This window comes from Neolamprologus multifasciatus, chromosome 5 (genome assembly GCF_963576455.1).
Source record: "Neolamprologus multifasciatus chromosome 5, fNeoMul1.2, whole genome shotgun sequence".
Lineage (NCBI taxonomy): Eukaryota > Metazoa > Chordata > Actinopteri > Cichliformes > Cichlidae > Neolamprologus > Neolamprologus multifasciatus.
Window position 1 is genome coordinate 9496645 of NC_140443.1, and position 25663 is coordinate 9522307.

The 25663-nt window shown below is 39.4% G+C and overlaps 1 protein-coding gene and 1 pseudogene across 3 annotated transcripts; one reads left to right on the forward strand and one right to left on the reverse strand.

Annotated features, from left to right (window-relative positions):
- Positions 1-3: 3 nt before the first annotated feature.
- Positions 4-24280, reverse strand: ece1 (endothelin converting enzyme 1). 3 transcript variants are annotated; one of them, XM_085159998.1, is made up of 19 exons: positions 24141-24280; positions 15143-15229; positions 12980-13115; positions 8521-8733; positions 8294-8418; positions 8040-8186; positions 7670-7735; positions 7221-7409; positions 6445-6587; positions 6075-6189; positions 3671-3781; positions 3495-3593; positions 3284-3361; positions 3069-3172; positions 2711-2821; positions 2305-2372; positions 2044-2234; positions 1513-1608; positions 4-851 (listed from the first exon to the last, which is right to left on the reverse strand). In XM_085159998.1, exons 2-19 carry the CDS (start codon positions 15227-15229, stop codon positions 675-677), a joined length of 2256 nt encoding a protein of 751 aa, XP_085016124.1. In that variant the 5' UTR covers positions 24141-24280; the 3' UTR covers positions 4-674. The 3 variants fall into 3 exon arrangements, with proteins under 3 accessions (XP_085016124.1, XP_085016123.1, XP_085016122.1); XM_085159997.1 differs by lacking the exon at positions 24141-24280 and adding an exon at positions 15972-16100; XM_085159996.1 differs by lacking the exon at positions 24141-24280 and having other exon boundaries at positions 15143-15389.
- Positions 9961-12392, forward strand: LOC146518044 (uncharacterized; annotated as a pseudogene).
- Positions 24281-25663: the final 1383 nt, after the last annotated feature.

The window sequence follows — 25663 nt, forward strand, 5'->3', positions numbered from 1 at the left end:
AAATGTTTCTAGATTGGTTTTAATGTACAAAATTTGTGACAAAATGTATAAATGGGTATGGCACATTGTGGCTTTGCTTACTCAAGTTCTGAATGACACTGACCAAACTGTACACATTTTTGGAATATTAAGTGTTAAAAGGCAAACACTTGCATCATTAAAACAGTATTTTTATCCTTTAATGGCTTTAAAAACCAAACCAAAAAAAACAACCAAACTTTAAATTCCTGGTTCACTTGTATAAAAGAACAAAAACTTTAAATATAACATTCAATAAAAGCAGCAGATAAAAGCTCAGTGGAAAGTAACAAAAAGTCCCATTAATCTGCTCATTTGAAAATATGAAGCCAGAAGAGTGGTTCCTCCATCGTAACTATCAGGTGGTTTTTCAAAGCGTTCAAACAAACCAAAAACAAAATAAAGCGACATTAAATCTCAATTTCGGGGAATGCAGTTTGCTAAAACGGTCTTTGCATAGAAGTAGTGAAGATTGCAATCCTTCCAACACAGCAGCCACATCTTGTCTCGATAAACAGCCTGATAAGCACTAAGTAGCAAAAGAGGACTTTCAGTGATACCTGCATCCCAGTCTCATGAGGCTTTGTCGGCATCTTAAACAACCCCTACCCCCAGTGTCAGTTTCACTCCTGTTAAACTCTGTGATCAACGAGGCATCACCAGAGCTCACACTTGTGATTTGGGTTCATGGGAGTATCTGCTTTGCATCCAAAGTGCTTTGAGAATTCACGTGAATTTGACACTGTGCCGATGACCCTGAATCTCGGAGGACTGTGAGGATCTGTCATAACGCCCTCATGTGAGCTCTCAGGTGTCTTGACAGAGCACCATACCTGTGAGAGGAACAGAGATGACAAAAAGGATGAGTTATTTTTCTACCCAATCCTTCAGAGTTATTCAAAAAGCTGTTGGGAATAATTTGCTTTGGTGCAAATTACCATGACAACAGGTACATTTGAGAGGCAACAACAAGACAAGCCCAAAAAGTTTGATTTGCCTCCCACTTTGATTTTTTGAGTGATTTTCAGTTCCACAGACTAGTATGTACTTTCCAACTATCATATTTTATTCATCAAGATCCAGTGTGTGATTTAAGTGTTCCTTTCATTTTTGAGCAGCATATCTTGACAGACTTGAAGATCAAAATCTCTCTAATCAAACCTGTCCCCTCCACCACCCATCTTATAGCAGTGTTTATTACATAGTTTTACACTACAAAGCTTATAATAGGTCTTGTTGTCTTCCTACAGCCATGGTTTTGCATACAAGCATACAATCGAGATCTATGACATACCAGCTTCCTTAGAGCCTGTCAGAAAACAAACAAGAACAAGTGTGGCAAACTTGTGTATCCTTTGAGTGTGGTAAATGCAACGCTGAGAACCAAGCCAAGATGGTAACCACAAATTGTTATTCTGAACAGTTTACAGCTCAATACACATTTGGGGTGTGCTTTAAGGCTTTAAAGCAGAAGCAGTGTTGGTTGGTACAAACCTGGGCAAACCCCACGAAAAACAGCTGATGGTTCGTCATTCCCAGCGCTGGCAGCGTGGCCTCCTCCCCATTCTTTTTAATCCAGTTTAAATAAGCCTTCAAAACAAAAAGAAGCGCCTCAATTTACTTCTAGGGCATCACTTTTGCTTCTATAGCATTTGGTCATCTGCCTCACAGCTTATGACCTTTTATTACATGGAAAGAATGTGTGCATGTGAAGTAGTAACTAGAGGCTGACAAGGCCACTCATAGCCACCTGTTGCATTTCCAGGCTTCACTGTAAACTAGACAACCTTTTTCCAATACAGATTAATGGATATGACCCACAGTAGGCCTGAGAGATAAACTGCTACAGGGGCTTAATGGCAAATCTGTGCACTGCTCTTCTGACCTTGTAAGCATGCAATGTGTCAAAACTTGGTTATAACCCAAATACAGTCTTATACCAGCATTGCTCACAGAAAGCCCCTTTCTGCACATTTAAATATTTCATGAGGTTTCAAGGTGAGCCGTGCTTCTTATCTGACAGACGTTGTAAGCAGCCTTGAGTCCACCGTTGTCAGCGATGTTTTCTCCCAGCGTTTGTCTTCCATTCAGAGACTCTTGGTTGATGCTGTAATTGCCATACTGCTCCACCATGCACTGGGTCTGCGTCTTGAAAGCTTCAACAGAAGAGTTCTTCCACCAAGGGCGTAGGTTTCCATCTTTATCATACTCCCTGCCTTTGAATACAAATATTATTAGTTTAGGTCAAGTTTAAGTCACTCTGAAAATACAAATTAAGATTTTTACCTTGGTCATCAAATGCATGAGTCAGCTCATGGCCCATGACAACTCCAATTCCACCAAAATTGAGAGCTCTACACAATAAAGAAAATTTAGAGGGTTGTTAAACAGACTTGCTGAGGTTTAAGTCACCGACAATGATTTAAAGCCAAAACTGACATCTTTTGATCGCCTATGATATCGTCACCCATGATGACTCAGACCTCAAAGGCTTAAATAGTGTAGGTGCTGGTCTCAACTGTTAGCACTGTTGCCTCAAAGCAGCAGTTCTGGATTTGAATCTCAGTAGTATATGAATGTGAGTAAATGTGACTGGCAGTTTGTCAGCCAAATATAAATGCTTTTCACAGCAGAATAAAGTTAGCGTTAATTACTTCATTTAGCAAACTCTGATAGAACATTGAGAACATACTTAGGCCAAGAGCGACTGTAGAATGGAACTTGCAGGATTCCTGCAGGCAGAACCATCTCATTTTTTGTTGGGTTGTAATAGGCATTTACTGTTGGAGGGGTCATGCTCCACCTGCAAAACAAGGCACAAGAATGCACCTCATGAGATCAAGTTCCTGTTCCCACACAGACTTCAGATCAGTTTGAAACTAATGGGAACCTTAATCTAACCACTCCTCCATAGCTCAATTAGAGACAAAGTTTGGTTCTGCTACATCAGTACAATGCACACACGCCAATAGAACTTCACTCCCATAACCGTGTGCTACCTCCCCTGTGAGAAGGATGGTGGGAAAGAGGGTTAAAACTGAGGAACTCACTGGTTTCGGTTGGGAGGTTTCCTCAGCTGGTCTGCAGTCACTCTGCCTGAGAAGTTGTAGTACTGCATAACATTCTGGAAGTAAAGGCCTGACACCACAGCAAACTGAAAGAGGAATCAAACAAAATAAAATTCAGCATTTTAAGCAGGCAAAAGAGACCATGACAAACAAAAGTGAGAAGTTAGGACCGGTAATCCACTTTTCCATTTACCTACATCATTGAACACTTTATCCAGTTTCGTGCCATTCATGATGAATTCAGGATACCCGACCATGTTGTATATTGCATCTGCCTGTGAAAGATGACAATTTGTAAGAGACATATTTTCACAGCAGATGGCAGTGCTGCATTTCTCTACCACTACATAGAAAACAGTTCATGCACAGATGTCACCATAAAGCATCAGGGGGATGCTTTATACCCACTTTTTCTTTTGCTGCCTTTTTTGTTTCTGTGTCCATCCAGCTCACATACTTCAATCCATCCTGAAATGCCTGCTTAATTTCTGTAACCATTTTCTCCGCCTGAAGCACGGGAAGACAAAGACGTCAATCGATCTCTCGCAGATGCTATTTTGAAGGAAGAACCTTGAAACACTTACAATGGCTTTGCTGTCCTCAGCAAAGGTGGCTTTGACAAACATCGCGCCAAGAGCAAAGCCCAAGGCACTGTCTGTGTCACTGACGCACAGCTTCCAGCGTGGAGTGCAGCTCTGCAAAAAACCCAAGACACGTTAAAGAAAACTATGCACCCTTCACTGGTTGTTAGGTATCATTTGCCTTGGTGACTAATCTGAAGCAAGCAAAATATGGCAGCCTAAAAAAACAAAACAAAAAAAAAAACCTCCATCTCCTAGATTTCCTGGATTACACATGACTAATCCTCATAAGTTTTAACTTGCTGCATTTAAATTGCCTAGAACCCCAACTATGAAAAACCGATCTAAATGGCTAGAAATAAATTCACCAAATTTGAAGTGGAGGTCTACATCCTGCTTATTGCATTCCTGCTGTTACAATATATAATTAAGACGTAACACTACCATTTTTTTTGGAACAATTTTATGAAGGATGCCAAGAGCTCTGATAGAAAGTGAACCATATACTTGATAAATTGCTTTGTCTATGACCTTTGTGCTGTTATTTTATCTCTGTAGGCTCAGTGATTGTATATAGCTCACAGCACTCTACATACCCAATTTTTGATTCTGCCCTGAGTCACAAGACACCGACACTAGAAACTCTTTCATTTGTTAAGTAGTTACATTTATCATTTTCTCCTAAATCTAAAATACACTTTGAATAACTGAGGTTTGTTTTAAATTTATTTTGTAATTGCAAATTTAATTTCTCATAACTGTTTTTAAAGATTTTCCTTGTATTTGCAAAGTCTAATTTTGCTACCTCTAGACTAACATAAGTTTATTTTCAGGTGAAAAAGACAGCTGTAGGCAAAAAAAAAAAAAAAAAAAAAAAAAAAAAAAAGGACGCAAGTGTTCAGAGCAAGAAAACGTTCCAATCCGCTCGGCATACAGATGGAAAATGAGATGTGGAACAGAAACAAAGACGCAGGCGGAGTATTGTTTGTTATTTCAGCTTGACCCCAGTGGGTAACGAGACAGGGAACAGATCTTCCTCCAATAAGGGATGAAGTCACTGGAGTATTCACAGTCAAACAGGAAGCACATCTTTAGAGATTGAGCTGACCTTCCACAAAGTTTTATTTTGTTTGAAAAATAAAAAAAATAAAATCTGTAGTATCATTGTGTTTAGTAGAGCAAATCATTTTGGTTTTATTTACTGTAAAAATAACTCCAAATCAACCTTTGCTCTGTAGAAAGTTGAAATTGTTAACTGCTCTTAGTATGTCAGCCATTTTTTTTATTATAGGAAAGTAGTGTGAATACTTTGCATTCACAAGACTGCAGATTATCTGTACTCTTTCTGGGGAGGTGTGACGTCATTTACTGCCACTGTATTTATGTAGCAGCCAACTCAAGACCTGGACAGTTTAACTCCGCTCTCTACAAAGTTCAACATAATGAGTGAGGTGAGCAAACTTGCTGTCATTTTTGTGAATGCACCCTTTGATCTGAATTTAAATGTCACAAGACTGTATGCTTACATTATGTCACTGAGCAAACTCTTAAAGCAGGAATTACTCAACAAGCTGTCATTTCTGAATCAACCCAGAAACTTTCAAATGCAAGTAAAAACAAAGGATGCAGTTTGGAGTTGGAGTGTTTCCAGAGCAGGAAACTGCAGATTCCTTTTACTGTGTCTGCATTTTATTAAGTGAACACTTTACATATTCATTTTATTCTTACTTCTGCCCCTAGCTGTTACTGCCACTCGTTTCTGAGAAGGTGCATATTTAATTCAATTTTATTTATATAGCGCCAAATCACAACAAGTGTCGCCTCAAGGCGATCTATAATGCAAGTTTGAGCCTTCTGCTATTAGACACCTCTCCAGCTTGGATTCTGAAGACAGACACCCTCTCTACTTTAAGATTAGATGCAAGGCTGTTTGATAAAGCTCAGTTAGGGCTGGATCAGGTGACCTCAAACCATCTCCTAGTTATGCTGCTATAGGCTCACCACTGAGAGACACCCCCCCCCCCCCCCCCATTCCCTTAAACAGCCACCAGACAAATGTTAAAGTTCTTCCTCCCCACTGCTGCCAAATGGTTGCACATATAAGGGCTGTCTAATTACTAGAATTTGTAGAGTCTTTACAATATAAACTGCCTTCTGATTACTGATGTGAACTTAATTTACTTAGGATCACAAGAGGATAGAACCATCCCTACAGAAGCAGTATTATAGAAATACATACAAATTGATCTGGCACAGATTTAACATTAACACCAGTTAAAGCTGGTTTGACATGTTTTTATATCCAATTTAACTGCCAGTGCCCAGATGCATTCCAATATGCCCATCGAGTGTTGAGATAACCAGGAAGACAGATTATAGTGACAAGGCCTAAGGCTTCATCCCTTACCTTCTTGGTTCCATACATGACCTCAAGGAAACGCTGCTCTGCATCCTGGAACTTTTGGTCCAAAATTGAGGCCATCTTTCTCACTATTTTCATCATCATGTAGTTGTTGAGAACACTTACAAAAAAAAAAGTAAATGTTAATTGAAGAAGGGGCAATTCACAATAATAAATCCAAACAGTTGGGTCTTATCATGTAAATGTACAAGAGTTATTGTAGACTGTTGATCTCCTCTGCTCCATTTTATTTATTTGACTGCATAATAAATCTAAGGGAACAGATATTTACATAGCTGTGTTCACATAACGTTATGCAACCTGTCTTTGACATGTTAAAGAAAAAAAAATGATTAAGAGTTTCTTTGCACCTCACCTTTTATTTGTTTTAGTTATGAGGTCAGACACTTTCTGGAGGTATTCTTTGGCATAAACCACCACTGGCTCCGATTCATTAAGTGACACAGAAGCAAACATTTCTCTGAGGTATGGCATCCAGTCCACTGCTGGAGCCAGAGTCTGCAACACACAAAACAAGCAACTGAGGAACGATGAGAAAAGTCTGGGCTTCTTTATAGTGATCTTAAAGACTTACATTCATGGTCATTCACAGTGCAGCTGACATTTGAAGTTTAAATACTGCAAACATTTGTTCTTCCCTTTGCCAATACTATCAAAACAGAGGCCTACACTGGAAGTTTAGCATACTTTGCCTATCTGACTTCACTCACCCCAAAAATCTCTAAATGGCAGTCACACAAAGGCTCTCAGTAAACCACAGCATTTCCTGATCTGGCTACAAGGTATCACATGCAAACATACAGTGTGCAGCATAAAGCCAGCCACAAACAGAACAAAGACATAAGAAATCTATAATATTAGGAAAAAACATGAAATGCTTACTCCAAGCTTGAAGCAACAGAATCGCTCTTACTAACCAGTACTGTTGTTACACAAGAGTGCAGTATAAATGTGTCTTGTAGCAATCCACATCTCAAGATTATACTCAACTGGGAAAGACTTTACACAATCGCTAACAAAGACATGCTCCAGGACCTGTTAGGTCTGCAGTAGGAACTGAGGTAGCTTTGGAACCCCAGAAACATGCGGTTAAAGCTGAAGTTAGAAGACGAGATCTCTGGAGACACTCACTGTCAGGTCCTTTGCCTCCATCTTATTGTAAATGAGCTCCTCATCTCTTCTCTCCTCCGGAGGGACTGTGATGTTGGCCAGGGTGGTTTCAAAATCTAAGACTTCCTCCATCATGGCCCGAGAACCTTCCTTTGTGCCACCCAGAAGAACTCCCAAATCCACTAGAAAGTTGAGGTATGCTGTCAGATACTATAAAGAAAGGCAGCACATTGAGACAGGGTTGTATGGAGAAGATGTTTGAATGCATTATAAACTTAAATTAGGAAAGAATTCAAACTATGGACCCACATGCTACTTTGCAGAGTTTATCCCCGAGGCCAAAATAGGAATATTAAATTGTTTACTTCCTTTTGTAACAAGGCAGCGAGGCTCAGGGTGTGTTTAAATTACTGTGCACCCTTGCATGCAAACTGTCGTAACTAAAACCAGTCTAACACTGTAGACAATACCTTTGCATTTGCAGTTTTGTTGAGGTAGTAATCACGTGAAGGTAGTCCCAGGCTGGTCTGATCCACCTAGTGTTAAGAGAAACAGCCTATGACTCCATTCGGCCTCTGTTTAAGCTCAAAATCAGCCCTTTTGTTTTCATTCGGCAAGTTTCTGCATTAGCCTGGCAACTCCAGCATGCAGGCTAATGCAGAAACCTGCCAGAGATCCCACTTTTTCCTTTGTCATAGTCTTGTGATACCCTACAAAAGGAATGAATTCATTTGAAAGCAGACAGACTAATACTGTAGCAATAACAAAGGAATCGGTCCAAGAATAACAGATAAAACCTGTCCTCGAGGAAGCTGTTAAACCTTTAACTTCTGTTCTCACCTGGATGATGTTAGTACTGGAATTTTTGGAGTCTGTGCTGACATACACAGTGAAGAAAGGAGTAGTACGCAAGTTGGCAGACACTGTTCGCAGAACTTTTTGGAAGTTGTCCTTGTTCCAAGGTTCAGTAAGACCCCATCCTCCGATCTGGAACAGACAGGAATTAAGCACACTTTCAGAAACTAATGGAGCCAAGAAAATAAATTTTATTAAAATTGATAAAAATGATTTCTTTTAAAGGTGAATAACCATACCTGGTCAATTAGTTGCTGGAGTGGCTTAGCTCCCAGTTCCTCAATCTTAGTCTCATTCATGCAGGCCTCATAATATCGCTGGGCCTTTTCTTCAGCATCACTTAAACCTTTCATTGTTGTGTTTTCTGCCCAAATACAATGAAATTACACCAGTAAAATACAAGCTAAAAATACGGGGGTAAAGAAAGCTAAAAACACTGAACTGCAATCAAATAAAGGATCTTTACCTAATAACCGCTTCATTACAAGCATGTTGTGTTCCCACAGGTTGCTGAAAGAACCCCAGCGGGACTTGCCCTCATATAGTGGGTTGTTTTTTATCCAGCCCCCACAAGCAAAGTTATAGAAGTCTTGGCAGGGATCTACGGATCGGTCCATTGCTCCCAGAACCGCACTGGCCACAGAAATGCATGGCTCTGTTAGGCACAAGCCTGGGTGTGCTGTTGCACAAAAAAGCAAAACACAGTTTTAAAGCATATTAAATTAATGGATAATTCACTTTCAGCATTATCAGCTAGTGGGAAACAACCAAAATTGATAATCTGAAAATTCATTGTGGGATTAGAAAACCAGGGTTTTCTGACCATCTGGAATCCATCATCTAAGAAGAACAAATATACAACCTGAAGGGACTGCGTATTGTAATATTCTTTAGAAATAATTAGCTGAAAAGTGATAGGTGGCAGGTCTTTTTGAGGAAGTGGCATGTTCCACTAATAAATAATTATTAACCAAAGTGACTGATTAATAGATGAATATATTAAACAGAAAAGGGCAGAAGACTGAAGATTACTTCAGCAATCATGTCATTATTTCAACGGTCAAGTACAGTTTTTATACAAACACCACAAACATGTCTTTTGAGCTGTTTTAAATCTAAGATGACACTTTCCCATACAGTATATATGCGTTAGTTCTCTAGAAAAATAAAGAGGAACCAAGCAGAGCACTGAGGCTTATAGATTCTTGGTTCTAAACATTAAAGCTGTTGAACAGAAACCTTTTAGCATTTACAGAAGTGTAAGCAGTGAATACCTCTACTACAAAACTTTCTGCAAGACCTTCAGCTTGTCCATATAAGGTATGAGACAGACTGAGCCATATGTGCTGTGATGAGGTTAGTACCCTTAGGAGGTTTCATCCTTGTTCCTTTTATTATTTCAAAGTGTGATCTGACTTGTGGTGCTGAATTGGAGGAAGTGGTATTACGTTTCCCATGGTAAATTTAAGGAAGCTACCATTGATGAGACACCACCAGGATGTCAATACAATTCCATAAACCCCTTTTTCCATAATGAACAAGGTCAAGAGAGACAGCTAGGGTTGTTTTTAAGCATCTAACAATCAAATTTCTACTTGAGACCTTTTTCTTCCTCATCTCTCACATACAAGAAACTAATCACCACTAGCCAAAAATAATAAAATGAATAATTCGACAACACACTGTCAAGACTTACTACCTTTTCTTTCACTAGGTATATCAGCACTTTTGTGAAGGAATATTAGGACCACAATAATATACATTTAGGATTTTTGTAAAGCATGGGATTCTACCTCAGTTGGCAATTTTACTTTATAATTACAAAACAAATTATAATTCTATTTATATTTATAAAAAAAAAAAATCATTGAATTGCATTATTGAAAATTCTCCTTTAAACCATCTTTCATTATAGCAAAGTTGATTTCCACTCTTGAGGTAAGATATCAGTACTGCCCATGTCTGGAGCTACACTGAACAAAAATATAAATGCAACATTTGTTTTTGCTCCCATTTTTTATTGAGCTGAACTCAAACATCTGTGTATGTAGAAAAATGTTCAAAAGACCCATGATTCTCAAATATTGTTCTCAAATCTCTATAAATCTGTGTTAGTGTTACCAAGATAAGCCATCCCACCTCACAGGTGTGAGCATATCAAGGGACTGATTAGACAGCTTGAATAATGTACAGGTGTGCCTTAGACTGCCCACAATAGAAGGCCACTCTGAAATGTGCACAGTTTTGCTTTATGGGGGCAGAAAACCAGTCAGTATCTGGTGTGGCCACCATGTGCCTCACACAGGGCAACACATCTCCGTCGCATTGAGCTGATCAGGTTGCTGATCGTGGCCTGTGGAATGTTGGTCCACTCCTCTTCAATAGCTGTACAAAGTTGCTGAATATTGGGAGGAACTGGAACACGCTGTCGTATACGTCGATCCAGAGCATCCCAAACATGCTCAATGGGTGACATGTCTGAAATATGCTGGCCATGCAAGAACTGGGATGTTTTCAGCTTCCAGGAACTGTGTACAGATCCTTGCAATATGGGGCTGTGCGTTATCATGCTGCAACATGAGGTGATTGTCGTGGACGAATGGCACAACAATGGGCCTAGGGGATCTCGTCATGGTACCTCTGTGCATTCAAAATGCCAGCAATAAAATGCACCTGTGTTCATTGTCCATAACATACACCTGCCAGAACCCCACTGCCACAACATTGACATCAGCAAACCGCTCACCCACACGATGCCATGCACGCCATCTGCCCTAAACCGTGAAAACCAGGATTCATCTGTGAACAGAACGCCTTTCCAACATGCCAAACGCCATCGAATGTGAGTGTTTGCCCACTCTAGTCAGTGACGACAAACTGCAGTCAGGTCCAGACCCCGATGAGGACAACGAGCATGCAGATGAGCTTCCCTTAGACAGTTTGTGCAGAAATTCTTTGGTTATGCAAACCAATTGTTGCTGCAGCTGTCTGGGTGGCTGGTCTCAGGCGATCCTCTAGGTCAGCGGTTCTCAAACTTTTGCTGGGCCCCCTTTGTTTTACAAGAAAAATGTCATACCGCGCCGCCCCCTCCCTGCTCTAGGTGAAGGCCCTGGGCTGGTGTGGTTACACGTGGTCTGTGGTTGTGAGGCCGGTTGGACATACTGGCAGATTCTCTGAAACTCCTTTGGAGATGGCTTATGGTAGAGAAATTAACATTCATTTCACGGGCAACAGCTCTGGTAGACATTCCTGCAACTGGCATGCAGTCAGCATGCCAGTTGCATGCTCCCTCAAAGGTTGCAACATCTGTGGCATTGTGCCGTTTGATCAAACTGCACATTTCAGAGTGGCCTTTTATTGTGGGCAGTCTAAGGCACACGTGTGCAAGCTGTGCAGCTGGTTTGCTCTTGGTTGGGAAATACCCCCAAGCAAACACTTAGGGTTTTATTTGAAGTGTTATTAACATAAACATTTTTTAAATGGATGCCAAGACAAAATGTAGATGTATAGAAAAAAGCTTAAAGTTTACAGACTAAGTTTTAATATAATTTCAAGTTTACTTTCCCACTCTTCATTTGGACCATTATAGAATTCTGTCATATTTACTTTTTTACAACATTGAGTGCCATGCCTCTCTCTTAAAACTTAATCCAGACATTCTAGTAAGAATCTAATAAGTCTAGTAAGAACAAACGTTGCACAACTCCCTATTTAATAAACCCCCCACCCTGCAAATTGCAGTTTTATAGTCTTTCCTTGTGCAGAACAATGAAAGAAAAACAAAACAAAAACAAAAACGCAGTAAGTAAGCTTTTTGCTATAGCTTCACATTTAGAAGTACAAATATAACCTTTAAACCCTGGAGGCAAGGATATTCAAAACAAAGCCTGGTGCCATTTTTTTTTTTTTTTTTTTTTTTTTTTTTAAAGGAGCCATGTCTTTGATTAAGCAATGAGGCCAACTGGTACTACTGTAATTAAAATGGGTGTAGCATTCTTGTGCATCACTTCCATTTCATGTTTTGCAGAGGTGACTTTTCAAAACACTTAGGACAGCAGTGGTCAGCATTGTCACTTTAAAGCAAGAATATTCTGGGTTTGGGCCTTCTCTAAGGAGTTTGCAAGTCTTCCCAGTGTCTGCATGTTTTTTGGCAGACACTCCAGCTTCTTCCCACAATTCAGAGGGTTAGGTGATTTTACAGTAAACTGGCTGAAGATGTAAACGTGAGCATGAACAATTGTCCATGTGTTAACCCTGTAATAGCCCAAGACCTGTCCAGGGGGATCTCCCAATCCCACTCACAACCCTGAATTGGATAAAGGGAAGAAAAATGCATGAATGGGGTAGCGCTTGTATGTTTTGCTAGATTTTCTTGAGTCTTGCTCTGGGTTTGTAGACACAAGGTCACCCTTTGCATTTCTACATTGCAAAACAGTGTCTAATACATCAAGCACAAATTTGTTGATTGGCCTCAACTTTCAAGGGATCAATAAGGGTCACCTTTGAGCCATCTATATATTTGTAAGTGTAGCTGTGACCGTTCTAAAATTTCTCCAACAATAATTTGTCTACTTCACCTATAGCTTTCACAAGACATGGATGATGTGGCGAGGAGAAAGGAAAGTTGTGTGGGGTCATTTATGAAATTTTTAAATACAGGCACTGGGCTCCTTTCAATATAATTTTTTATTTTATTTTTTAGAAATAAACTTATTTTGAAAATTCTAATATTTTGATTGTTTCTGCATCATTTTCTTAGTTACTAGAAACAGCTGATTTTAAAACTTAAGTGTATAAGTTAATTACAGGCTAGGATTCTTTCATTCTTTTGTGGAGTTCAGAAAAAATAAATAAGATTAAAAATATAAAATCACTGAAAGATCAAAAATAGTAATATTGAGGTGTCAATAAAACTTTGAACTCACTCTGTTTGTAGAAAATCCCAGTTGTGATGAGAGTTACGAACAGGCCCACTGACAGAACGCACACCAAGCACATTAGCTTCCTCTCCATCCGTGTCTTGCTTGGCCAACACGAGGAACGGCCATGCAGAAGACTCACCTACACATACACAAATCCTTTAGATGGCTTTTTTAAATTCAAAGCCACAAACACTACTGCATGAATGACACAATGAGTGCATTTACTTGTGAACAAAAACTGGAAAATATTGTGTATAGACAAAGTTTCTCAGGGATTTGATGACAGGTATGGTTTCACAGCACAATGGCTTCTCCATTCCTCTCATACACGGAAAGAGGTCAAGCATACTTTCATTGTTTCCGCACTAATAAAAGCACAGTTTACTTTTGGCCTAATATAAGACAAGACAACGCTGAACTTTATCTGCTGCTTTTGGTGTTCACCCTTTAAATGATGAGTTTACCGATAACAATCTGCTGAAAAGTGGCTCAAAGACTTTGACCAAGAGTCACTCATATCCTTCAATGGACACATTACAAACTCTGGTCAGTCTGAACGAGACTCCTATAAATAAATGGTGGCTTTTATTCATTCCACACACTACACCGTTTAAGCCAGGTATGCCCAAACTATAAATATAGGGATCAGATTTGCTGCTATTAGAAGACATTTTCACAAGTCAAATTAAAGTGTGATCGAAGCAAAGGCGGCTTCTTAAGTGAATTAAGCAGGTTTGGTGCAGAGCTGCACTTCTGAGCACAATTGGGATAATCACTGCCAAGTCTCTCACCTGTAGTCTGCCACAGTCTTAAGCTACATTTCATTTCACAAAAATAAAAACCCACACGTTATACTTGAATCTAGGCACAGTTTGAACACCGTTTCAATCCTGGTTAAATAAAGCACCTAAAGAATGAATGAACTGCACAAAGCAGTGTGTGTCTGCACTGTATGGACAAGAACAGTACACTGTTTAACTTAAGGAATGAGGCCAAATGCTCTATCTGCAGTCTCAATGAAATCCTTTATACATGTTGTGTTCTTTCATAAAGCAGAAAATACAAAGGATTTCACACTTAAATGCTTCAGCGTCTGTGCGCAACAACTTCCTTGTGTGAAAACCATAAAGAAAATAAAGACAACTTCATCTCAATGGGGAGAAAAAAGCAACCAATTTCATTCTGTTTTAAAACTAAAGTCAATTTGTGGAATATTCTTGCGATTTCATGGATTTCAGTATTGTTTGAACTATAGACAGTTTTCAGTTATAGCACTGACAATTTTATTTGGTCCCCACCATGAATAAAAATAATAATAATAATAATAATAATAATAATAATAATAATATGCAGCAATCTGCACCCAACATGTATGAAAATGATAAAAATGACAGCTATGCATTTATCCATCAATTCATTCCTTTTCTTAACTGCTTATCCAACCAGTTTCAGTGGACTGATACCAGCTGATGCTGGGTGAGAGTTGGGTGCACCCCGTCCATCACTGAGCAAAAACAAAATGCTGTCTCTGGACAGAACTGGAGGAAACTCACACAAGTGACGTGACCACAGTTTTCTTTTTCTGGTGACTTTTTCTGGAAGAGTTTAAAGCCTTTTTTTTTTTTTTTTAACTTATTCATTAACAGTATTCCAGTAGATCCAAATTTAGTTTGAGAACTACAGACACTGGGGAGGATATGTCCCAGCTCACTAGCGGTTAGGCCATCTTTCGTTCAACTGTCATGCAAATATACTCACTAATCTCATAATCTTGTATTTCATACACAGGCTCAGTTCAGAATGAGGCCTCTATTTAGATGTTTTGGCCAATGCAACATTACATGAAGACTTCAAATTCCTTCATAAATCAGAATAGGAATATATTTCTAAGTACTAGATATCTTAAAGTTACGGATAGACCTGTTAAACTAATACTACGGCTAGAGTGGCAGCTTTTATCGAACCACTAAACGAGGGCAGCTTGGTTAAAAAGAAAAAACTAATCATAAGCCTAAGCCGCTGTTGGTTCATCTGTAATTGAAATTTAGAAAATGTGTCTTACACCAGGTGCAAAACCTCAGTTACACACTTACCCACGTTTTATAATAATCCAGTACCAGCACCAACCAGTTTCTTATTTTTAGCCCAAGGTATTTGCATTCTTACCTGCATGGGAGCTGATGGGTAGATATCGTCACTGGTGGAGTCCACCACGTCCTCCTCGTCCAGGGTGGCTCGCCTGTATGCGGACATCTGAAAAGTCAAATTAAGAAAAGACTCTCTCAGCGCTTCCATGTTGCTTCAAGCATCTAATAACATCCCACTAACATGTGAGAGAGTTTTTGCGTGCGGTGTCTGTTCTTCAGGAATTTAAGGCAGAGTAGGGTTTCCCTCTAAAATCCATCAGGAGAAAACAAAACTATCCGGTTTACTTCTTTCACTCACACAGCAAAACTGCTTGGGGGAAAAAAAATGGAACATAAAAAACAACACGTGTTGGTCTGTCTTTCAATGCACTTTTCTGCTCCCTCCAGTTCTCTCAACACCTCTAAACGCCCCCATGGCTTCAGGCAGAGAGACCCTGCAGCAAACTTCACAACAGTAGGAAAACCTCCTCCTCCTGAAAGTACGATCTCCTTGCGCTTCTCCTCTCCCTCTCTTCCTGAGCAAAGTTTCTGTAGACTTCCTTTTCGGCACGGTCTATGCAAACACGGCAACAGAGAAGCCGGAACTACTGAAAAACGGGAAGCAGCTCTGACTTTTACATGACTGAGACTGAGACTGAGTGTATGGTACTGATTGTGTGAGCGTGCGCGTCTATGTGAGTGTGTGTGAAAGCACATACTCAAATGTGGTTTCACTTAGATTTGTGGAGGCAAGCGCGCAGTTGTAGTTCACGCCCTTTGTCTTTTCTATAGGACACAATGGACTGGGAGGAGGAGCACAGAAAAAACAATCTTTTACATACATGCTCAGTTTCTTTTGCAATTGTTACCTGAACGCCATAATAGCCACTTCTGCTCATGTTTAATCCCTCACCCAGAAAGGGGCACAAACATGAAAAAGCTGTTTTAAAAAAGAAGCTATCCAGAAGGGAAGCTGTGAGTATATATGCTGGGGAGAGTGATTATCTGATTGGGGACAGGTGTGGTGGAAAATTGGAGGGAAACGTAATCAGGACCAGAAGCAAAGCTAACAGGAATGAACATGGTCCAAGAATTACAAAATAAATCAGGAAGTGACAGAACAGAAATCATGTACCATGACGTGTGAGTGGAACCTGTCATCGGTATAACCTAAACACATAGTTATAAGACAAAGAATATCTACAGCTGACTATCAGCAGTAATTCCTTCTTTGGGAAGTATATGTAAAAAATAACAGAAAATGTATCATGGCTCTATTTATTAAAGTATAATGTCTGGCTGATTTAAGTGGGTAAGTGACACAAACACCAATAATGCACAACCACACTAACTTTCCATTATAAAAAAAAAATAACTTGAAAGGTAAGGTAAAACTAAGAATATTTCATAATAATGTATAGAAATAGCACTTCAAAGTTTCCTTTATGAGCTGGAGTGGGAAGCTGGTCACCAAATGACAAAGAAGTTTAACCCTATTAGCTGAGGCTTGCACATGGATCCATTTATTAGACAACACATCATATTGCGAATCGTTTTAATCTGCTGAAGAAGCTATAAAGATTTTATAAAGCCGCTGCTTTATTTTTGACCTGTGATAATGGGAGGGAGAGCAATAAGGTTCTCATAGCATTGTGTCTAGCACTGTAGCCTATTTTTGAATCTGCTGCCCAGCTGGAACACATGTTCTTCCTGTGGGTACTCTGGCCTCCTCCATGAGTCCAAACACATACATGCTAGCTTAACTGTTGATTCTAAGTTGGCCGTGGTTGTGAATGGCAGCGCGCATGATTGTCTGTCTCTCTAAATGACTGGCGATTAGCTAAGACCCTGAACTGAATAAGAAAAATTGGATGAATGGTGATGCTTTTATGACCAAAAGAATATGATCAGAAATGTGAGCAGGGGAAATTAGCTTTCCCCTGCTAAAACCTCAGCATGATTTAGTACTGCGCTGAATCCTCACTGAGGGGTGATGTCATTTTTTGCATTTATACATGTGCATTGATCTGTGTGTATTGCTCTACCAGGAGGTTTTGTTTGGATCTGGAGCTGACTAAACTTCAGGAATAGTTACTTTTACTAAAATGCAGGAAGGCTGAGTTGATACATGTGTTTTTATGACTGTGAAAATGAGAAAATGCCTACACGTGCAGAAAACTAGCTATTTTATTAGCATAACTGTAAACAAGAGACAGTTACAACTTTTGTTACACAGAGGTATCCTCCCTGTGTTACTCAATATACTGAGGTTATACCATATAATGCTACCAAACATATCCTCCCTGTGTTACTCAATATACTGAGGTTATACCATATAATGCTACCAAACAGCCCTATCACAGCTGTTGTGGTCTGTGTTGCAGAAACACGCAGTTATATTACTGTGAAGGTGCACGTCATTCTGTGGTGCAGGGTACAGATTTAAACCATAGCTGTCTATCTTTTCATTTTTCAGTGCTTATCTAGGTTGGGGTCACAGGGGCAGCAATTTAAGCAGAGATGGCCAGAACACCCTCTCCGCAGCCACCTCCTCTTCCAGGGGGACACCAATCAAGCCTGGTGGGTAGGGGTGGGATGGCTCCTCCTGGTAGAACGTGCACAAATGAGGACATGGAATATCAGTTAAATCCTACAGTGTCAACGAAACTGGATACACAATGGATGGACATAAAGAAACTTTCATGAATGACTTATATAGTGTTTAGGTTTTTATTTAGTTTTTAAGATTTATCTCGTTTATTTTCTTAAAAAGCATTACTTTCTCATGTCTCCTGTATTTCCTTTTTCTTCACTCTGTGTCACTACCACTCACTTCCTCTTTTTCAGTGTCATATGTGTCTTTGTGTGTTACTTTGCCACTTTTGTGATTCCCCTGCCCCACCCTCATTAGGTTCACCTGTCTTCATTTATTTTCACTTGTGCCTATCAGCCCTGTGTGTATATACTCCTGTCTCGCCCCGTGTCACTGGTTAGGCTGTCTGCTGTTCCACCTGGTGTGCCTCCTTGTGGTCTCGCAGATTACTGTGGTGTTTGCTCAAGCCTTTTGGACTTTGTTTAGACTTGTAATTCTTTTTTGGGTGTCAATGTTGCAGCTAAACCTGCCTCTTGGGTTCTACATTTTTCACCTTTAATCACATTTAAACAACTAAAACACGAAAAAACTGTTAGTGATGATGTTTAAATTAAGCAAAATTTAAAACCCATCTGAGTTTATGAATGTATTTATAGCAGCCTATTTCACAATAAATCTCAAATATTTGAATAATTGGGTTAATTGGGTAATTGGGTAATTAATTCCCCAATAATTTTTGGGGAATATTAAACTACACACCACAATCTAGTTTCTTGCTTGCAATTCAAAGAGTCAATTTCCAAATGTTCCGATTATTCTCAAAGGTGTGCAATCTCTAAAAGTTGATTCTGTTCATCTGGACGTAGCATAACGCTACGTCCAGATGAACAGAATCAACTTTTGGAGAGTTACTTTCCTGGATGATTGAGAATGCATCAAGACGCATTTTTTAGAGCTAATTTGAAACTTCCAAACCTAAGGAGCTACTTCCTATCACTTACAATTCATAAACAGATCTTTCAGTACAGCGACTGACATTACACAATTTTGTTTTCTAATACTCCCCATAGCCTGTTGCCTCAGTAATGAGGACAGGTAAAAAAAAAAACACAAAAAAGGAAAAACTTTTGCAACAAATCTTGCGTGTACTGTTTCAGGGAGAGCTAGAGGAATTACTGGCTCCTATTGATACAGCTTTTCAGGCGTTTCTGGTAACAGGAAAAGATCAGAGTGGCAAGGAAAGCGTTACTTTGTTGCTACTTTAACAAACTGCGCCACCCAGGTCACTTTCAGCAGCTCTGACATTGAACTGCTAGCTGTGAGGTTACACACACATTACATGCTCTGGAAGTTTTTAAATGCCATCTTGGTTGTTGTTTACATCCTGCCTCTGCCAACTAGGCAACCACGTGTAAAGTCATCTACTCTGTTGCAGCAAGACTCACAAAAAGTTGACTTACACAAGTAAGACTGTAGACTTTTGGTAGTAAATATACATATCTGCAGTTCACTAGTAAACACGTGAAGCACAAGAGGCCAGAGATACAGATCGTTCTCATGCTACAATTTCAACACTGTTAATAGGACAATGATTAACTTCAGCTGCCTGTCAACCCGGTAAATGTGTCACCACAATGCAAAACGCCACAGGGGGATATATTAAAAACATTTTTGCCTGGAGTATTTTGATCATCAAGCATATAATCAGACTCTAAAATAGCCCTTTTGTCCAATCTTTGTTTTCCCCTTGTGGGTAGTTCACATGTTAGTCTTTTGATCAAAAACCAAAGCAGCGACTGAAATAAATGTTTACTTGATTAAGACTTTATTAGATTGTCTCATAAGCACAGCCAGAAGGTCAGATCCTTTCTTTTAGTTCCCACTTGTCTCTCATAAACAAAAATTGATGTTCCTACCACAAAAATCCTCGAGAATTCCATGCAAACCAGGAGCACAAATTCCTGTGATTCCTACTAAATCTTGGTTTCTATTAGATGAGATTTATGAAATGAACCCCAATGGGAGGAGGGGAACAGCTGTCAGTTGAAGTTAAACTGAAAATTTGTTGAGAAAGAGTGTTGGATTTGTTGGTACTGCTGTTCTTGGTCGGCTGCTTGCTGCTTAAATAGTTGTAAATAAATAAGCCGACTTAAAAAAAAGAAATAGTTACTGAAGCAGAAGGAAACTGAAAAAAATTATTAAATTAAAAGGCTTTCATTCTGATCAGCAGTATAAAACTTACTAGGGAAGACACTGATACCAGCCAATAAATGTTTGGGGGCTTTTATTCGGAAAAAAAATTACTGCTTGTTGTTGTCCTCATAACTTCCTAGATCTAACTAGGGGCTTTATTAAAAAAAACATATCAGGCTTACATTAAGAAGGAAAGTGCTTTCTTTAAAAAAAACAAAACAAAACAATAACTCAGTGTAAAGCATCACTAACATCTGCTGACTAACTTTTTTGATTCTGAAAAGGTGACACTTTAAAGCATTCTGGTAAATTCAACAGCTAAAGATATGGTCATACTGATACTTTTTTGTATTTAACTGGGGGCTTTTATTTTGGAAACTGGATATATTTTAAAGCACATTGAGCTTACATTAAGAAACTGAGGGCTTTTATTTTGAAATTCGGACACCAAGACCCACGCTGTAGCAGTCGTCAGAGTGTTTCTGCGACAAACACTGCAGGATTAGTTGCATGCCAAAAAACAAACAAGCAAAAAGGATGATTCTACATACTTTGCAAAAACCATCACTGTGTTGGTGTGTTTATGAACTCCAATAAAGGGCTGGCAGCTGGCCTGCTGGGTCATACAATCAGCTTATGAAAAAATGGAAGGACTAAAATGATGAGGGGAAAGAGGTAGGGCAGAATATGAGGGCATAGATACACTTTCAATTATATAAATGGTTTCGAATGGCCTATAGCTTAAAGCAAAAGGTCTAATGGGGACATTGACGTTTGACTTTCTTGTTTGACACACATACACTTTGCTCCATCAATATTTGACCTATAACTCATTAAAGGATTACAGCTGTTCCATTTAACAAAAAAAGTGCCTTATGAATTAAACAAAGTGAGTGTAACTCAACAAAATTATATGCAAAAAAGAAAAACACCCGGTTTAATCATGTAGTCTGCTTTGGATCACAGTGCAGGATAACAAAATGCAGTATTTACTGGCACTAACCACGTTGTTGCTGCACAGGCATTCCTGTGCACATTCACTGTTTCTGAACACTTTCCTGGCAGCTAGAGTCTGTGCAGATGTGTACGCACAGATTGCCACACAGATTGAGCTGAATCACTACGTAGTCACAATACCACTTCCCCTTTCCTGTTAATATTTTGTAACCAATAAAGGCCTCTTTTATTTTCAGGAAATGTGATTTTTAATACTTGATGCAATACTAATATACACTCATCCACACAGACCTGAAAGAAAGAGTTATAAATTATAAATATGAACCTCCTGCTCACAAGTTCCTGTTGATGCCCTTTCTTAAAGGACGTCACGCTAAGTGACAAGTGGGAGGCATATGAAAACATAAAATGATGCAAATCTTACACTAACAGTCTGTGGTCAAGGTCAGTTGTGGACACTTTGTAGGAAATCCCTAATGGTGTCCCACAGGGCCCAAAGATGTCTTCCCAAAGTAAAGCCGACAGTATGCGAGGTAAGTATCCTCCAATTCTTGGAAATGACGGGAGACTGTGGCCTTTGAGGGAGACTGTAAACCCCGACCATGCGTCAGTAATTCGTCACTGATCCTGCAAACCAGACGATTATTTGTAGCACTCGGGCATTCTTCCAATAATAACTTCGGTGTGTTTGTGTTTAGAATTGGGTGCTGCATGCGCTGTGGCGTGCAGAGTTTGACAGTTTATTAGCAAAGAAACAAATGTGAGTAGGACGAGGGGAAAAAGAAAATGTGTAAAAAAAATGTCGGCGGAAGGAGGGAGATGATTTAAAGTTTGTCTGACATGAGCTGGCAGTGCACCCATTCGGCACGGGAAGAAGTGTGCCCTGGTCAACCACTGTGGTAAGCCAGCGAGACGCTAGGTCTGGATGCAGCTGCAGACCACATAAGATCAGTAATTAATGACTACATGCTAGAAACAAGTTACAATATAAGCCTAGTATCCTGCGCAAGTGACACGTGTCTGTTGACTTCTGTTTATCAGATCTGAATCATGCTGTGCTGTCATGCAGAGATGAATCTCAGAAGACTTTCAGCAAGAAGCAGAGAAAAAAAACAGGCTTCTTTCCAAGCCTAAAGTTCTTTGTTAACCCATTGGTATGAATCCAGAGTTCAGGAAAAACATTCCAGGAATACCACCCCGTCGAACATAAACATGACTAAACATCCTACTATAACAAGTACAAACTTTTTGATCCAGTCCAACATATTACCTGATGAGAAACTGGCTGAACACACTGCAGCTGCCTCTGGCTGTGTTTACTGGAATACTGCAATTCAGTGCTCGCGGCTTCAACTTGTTAGCTGAGTTTTTGACCTGTGCCTAATGTTCGCATGTTTACGTAGCAAATGAAGCAAAGAAATTAAACTAGGAATAATGCCCGGTGCAGTTGTTCCTAAAAGGATCCACCAACCACTTAATCTTTTGTGTCCAGGCTCCTGTTTCTGCCTGAAGGCCGCTGATAAGACAAAGTCATCTCAGGCTGCAGCTCTTGATCCCTGATGTCAAAACAGCAGTGGAAATTTCTTTTTTGTCACAGTGCAGAGACGATGTTTCCTTTGGGGAAAACACCCTGATAATGACACCCCCCCCCCCCCCCCCCCCACACACACACAAAAAGAAAAAGAGAAAGAAAAAAAGAAATAAAGCTACTTTCCCAGGCTTTCCCAGCTCTGATTGTTAAACTAAGCTGAAGAGATTTATGAGAATCATAACACTTCAGGCCTATTTTTAGTGTTCTGTGTATGCCTCCTTTGACAAAATAAAGAGCTTGCATTTTCTCTCACATGGTTTTTAATATGCAGGTTTCAGCTCTGAAATTCTTCAGATTCCTGGATAGTGTACGACTCCAACTCATTATTCTGTGTACTTTTCAGGTACTCTGACGTATGTACAGTGATCAAATATCAGTGAGCCAGGTCTTGTTTCGCCATCATGCTGTGTGTCTGCTGCAAGTAACCAAAGTATTAAGTTCAGTCATCCTGACCCTGCATGCACACAAGTTAAACGTGGTAGAATAATATTTGCTCTGATAGATATAATATGGCATATTGCTATATTTCAATATAGTTCTCATATATCATTAAAGCGCTCCAAGCGGGACCTTTTTAGCATAAGGTCAGGATTAAAAGGAGTGGCACACGGAGGCTTGCACCAGCACAAACAGATAACAGCAGATTACCTGTTCCTGCTGTTGTTATGGCATCCTGCAGCACACTCCTGATCACACCTAGGTAATGAATAACTGAATGAACCGAGCTCCCCAAGTGCAGCACCTCCAGAGCCTTGTAAACATCTTTAAAGCAACCAATCACCCAGGCATGAAACTGTACAAATAGTTGCCTTCTGTGCCAGCAATCAACAGAGCAGTATTTCAAACAACCTAGATATTGATTTTAACTTGAGTTTGGACTGGTTAATTGCTTCATAAATTAAAAAGAAAAAGCAGCGAAAAGCAGAAGTAGCTCTCAACAGAGAGGAAAAGGAAGTGGCAAAAGGACATGAAAATCAGGAAATCCAATTCCTCCTAAAGCTGAGGTTAAGGTGAAGCAATCTATTTTAGGAAGAATTTGCATTAAATTTGATGTAATAACTTAAAACTTTTACTATGGTTGGGTTGGTCCCTAAACACCAGCAGAAAACATTCTGGATAGTCTTTTAAAGAAAGTTTTCACTATTTAGTTCTTTACAGTACACAAAGAGGGGGGCAGAGGCACAAAACAATCAATTTTTTGCCTCTGTATATATAATAAATTCTTACAAATGTAATCTCAAATACGCTGGTTGACGATAGGATGTTGAGGTTGACTCACTAAACGCACCCCTGGGTATTTATGAACACAACTTTGATGATTCAAACGTGATGTGTGTCAAAGTTAGTAGTGAAAACCTGAGAGGCTGCAAACAAGACTATTAATGCAACATATTTGAATATGGCAGCAAAGCCCCAAATCTCTATTGGATAGTTACTGTCAAATTAAAACCCACAGCATGAAGCTAACCTAGAATAAGGCCACTAAACTCCAACTCTCTGTATACAGCCTGCTCTTTAGTGATATAGGACGCACAACCACACATTTGCATTAACATTTCCTTTAAAAACAGGGTTTCTTCCTTTAATGACCACAACCTCGCAGTAGTTTGTAATAATCAGTCTAGTAATCAGCGTTACTGCGCACAGTCCAGTTGTGTGATTACACTTTTAATCAGTATCGCGTGTAGCCAGAGGACGTCTTACCGTGCTCTCTGTTGATCTGCCGCCACCGCCGTGACTCCGGTGCGCTTTCTGACCGTGGGACAGTGAGCGATCTTCAGCTAAAACAGCCAAAGAGCCTGCGCTTCATTGTCAAGATAGTTCACGTCCCTCTGAAACTTTCCCCCACTACGCATCTACCCCGGAAATCAGCACATCCACGCCTAGAGGTTTCCGATAGAAGCACTCAAACTGAAATGAGAGGCGTCGGCAAGAAGCTGCTCTCTCAGCATAAAAACATCAAATTGGTTTTTAATGGTAAGGTTTAATAGTGACCTCTCTCTTTCCCCCCGTATCCGAGTTGTCACAGTAGCCTACATAGATTAGTAAAAGATAAACACTAAGGAGTATTAGCCTGTATTACTAAGTTAACCCAACATTAACTAAGCGTTTTGGTTATACTGAACTTGCCAGAGCAATGATATCAATATAACTGGTGATAAATTAACTAAGCTCGTGTAACAATGTGTCAAAAGTTCAAACAACCACCAAAATGTATGCTTGTTCTTCTAACGTCATAAACTTTAAAATCCCAATTCAAAAGTTTGAATTTTTAAAATGTAATTATTATTATTATTATTATTATTATTATTATTATTATTAATAAGTACTCTTTATATCAGCTTTACTCACCTTGAAACACTTTGGTGTAACAACTAGAACAGTTCCAGCATTTTTTCCTCCCAGTAGTCCTCATATTGTATTTTACTTCAGTGATACATGTACATCATGTTGTATCAATTGTTAACATGCAGAGTTAAAAAAATTTACACATTCGCACAACATTGAACTTGTGAATATATGACCTTTGACTGTTAACCGATATCTCTGTTCATTTTGAAGCCTTGACAAACTGAAAAAATACTCTAAAAATACACCAAGCACCCCCAAAACAAATGCTATTTAAGATAGGAAAGGGTATGAACTACATTAGGCTCTATGGATTTTTATCTTATCTTTTATTTTATTTTATTTACTTTTTTAGCCCGACAGACCAGATACAAACCAGAAATTTGTATAAAGAATGTAACTGCATATGATGACTGAGAAAGCAGGTTTAACAGTGACACCCAAAGGAGGTCGCAGTAAACAGCTAGAAGCATACATCCAAAATAAAACCACACAAGCTGAAACTGCAGTACTCCTTACCAACGACTTTAATCAGCAAAAGAAAGTTTCTGAGTTAGACTCCATCATCTGTAGGGAGTTTCCATATTCTCTCTGTGTGGGCTCTCTTCAGGTACTTTGGCTTCCTCCCACAGTCCAAAGACAGGCAGTTAGTGGGGTTAGGTTAATTTGTGACTCTAAATTGAATGGTTGTCTATTTGTTGTTTGTTTGTTTTTAAGCTTTGTGGCATTCATGTCATAAATGATAAGTGTGACTGATACTCCCTGAGCAGGTATTCCACTTTATGTGGGTCTCCACAGCATTTGCACCTCATCACCCGTCCCTATGTTCAACAGAGAAAGTCTCCATGAAGTCTCACATATGGAGAGTTCTTTGGAAT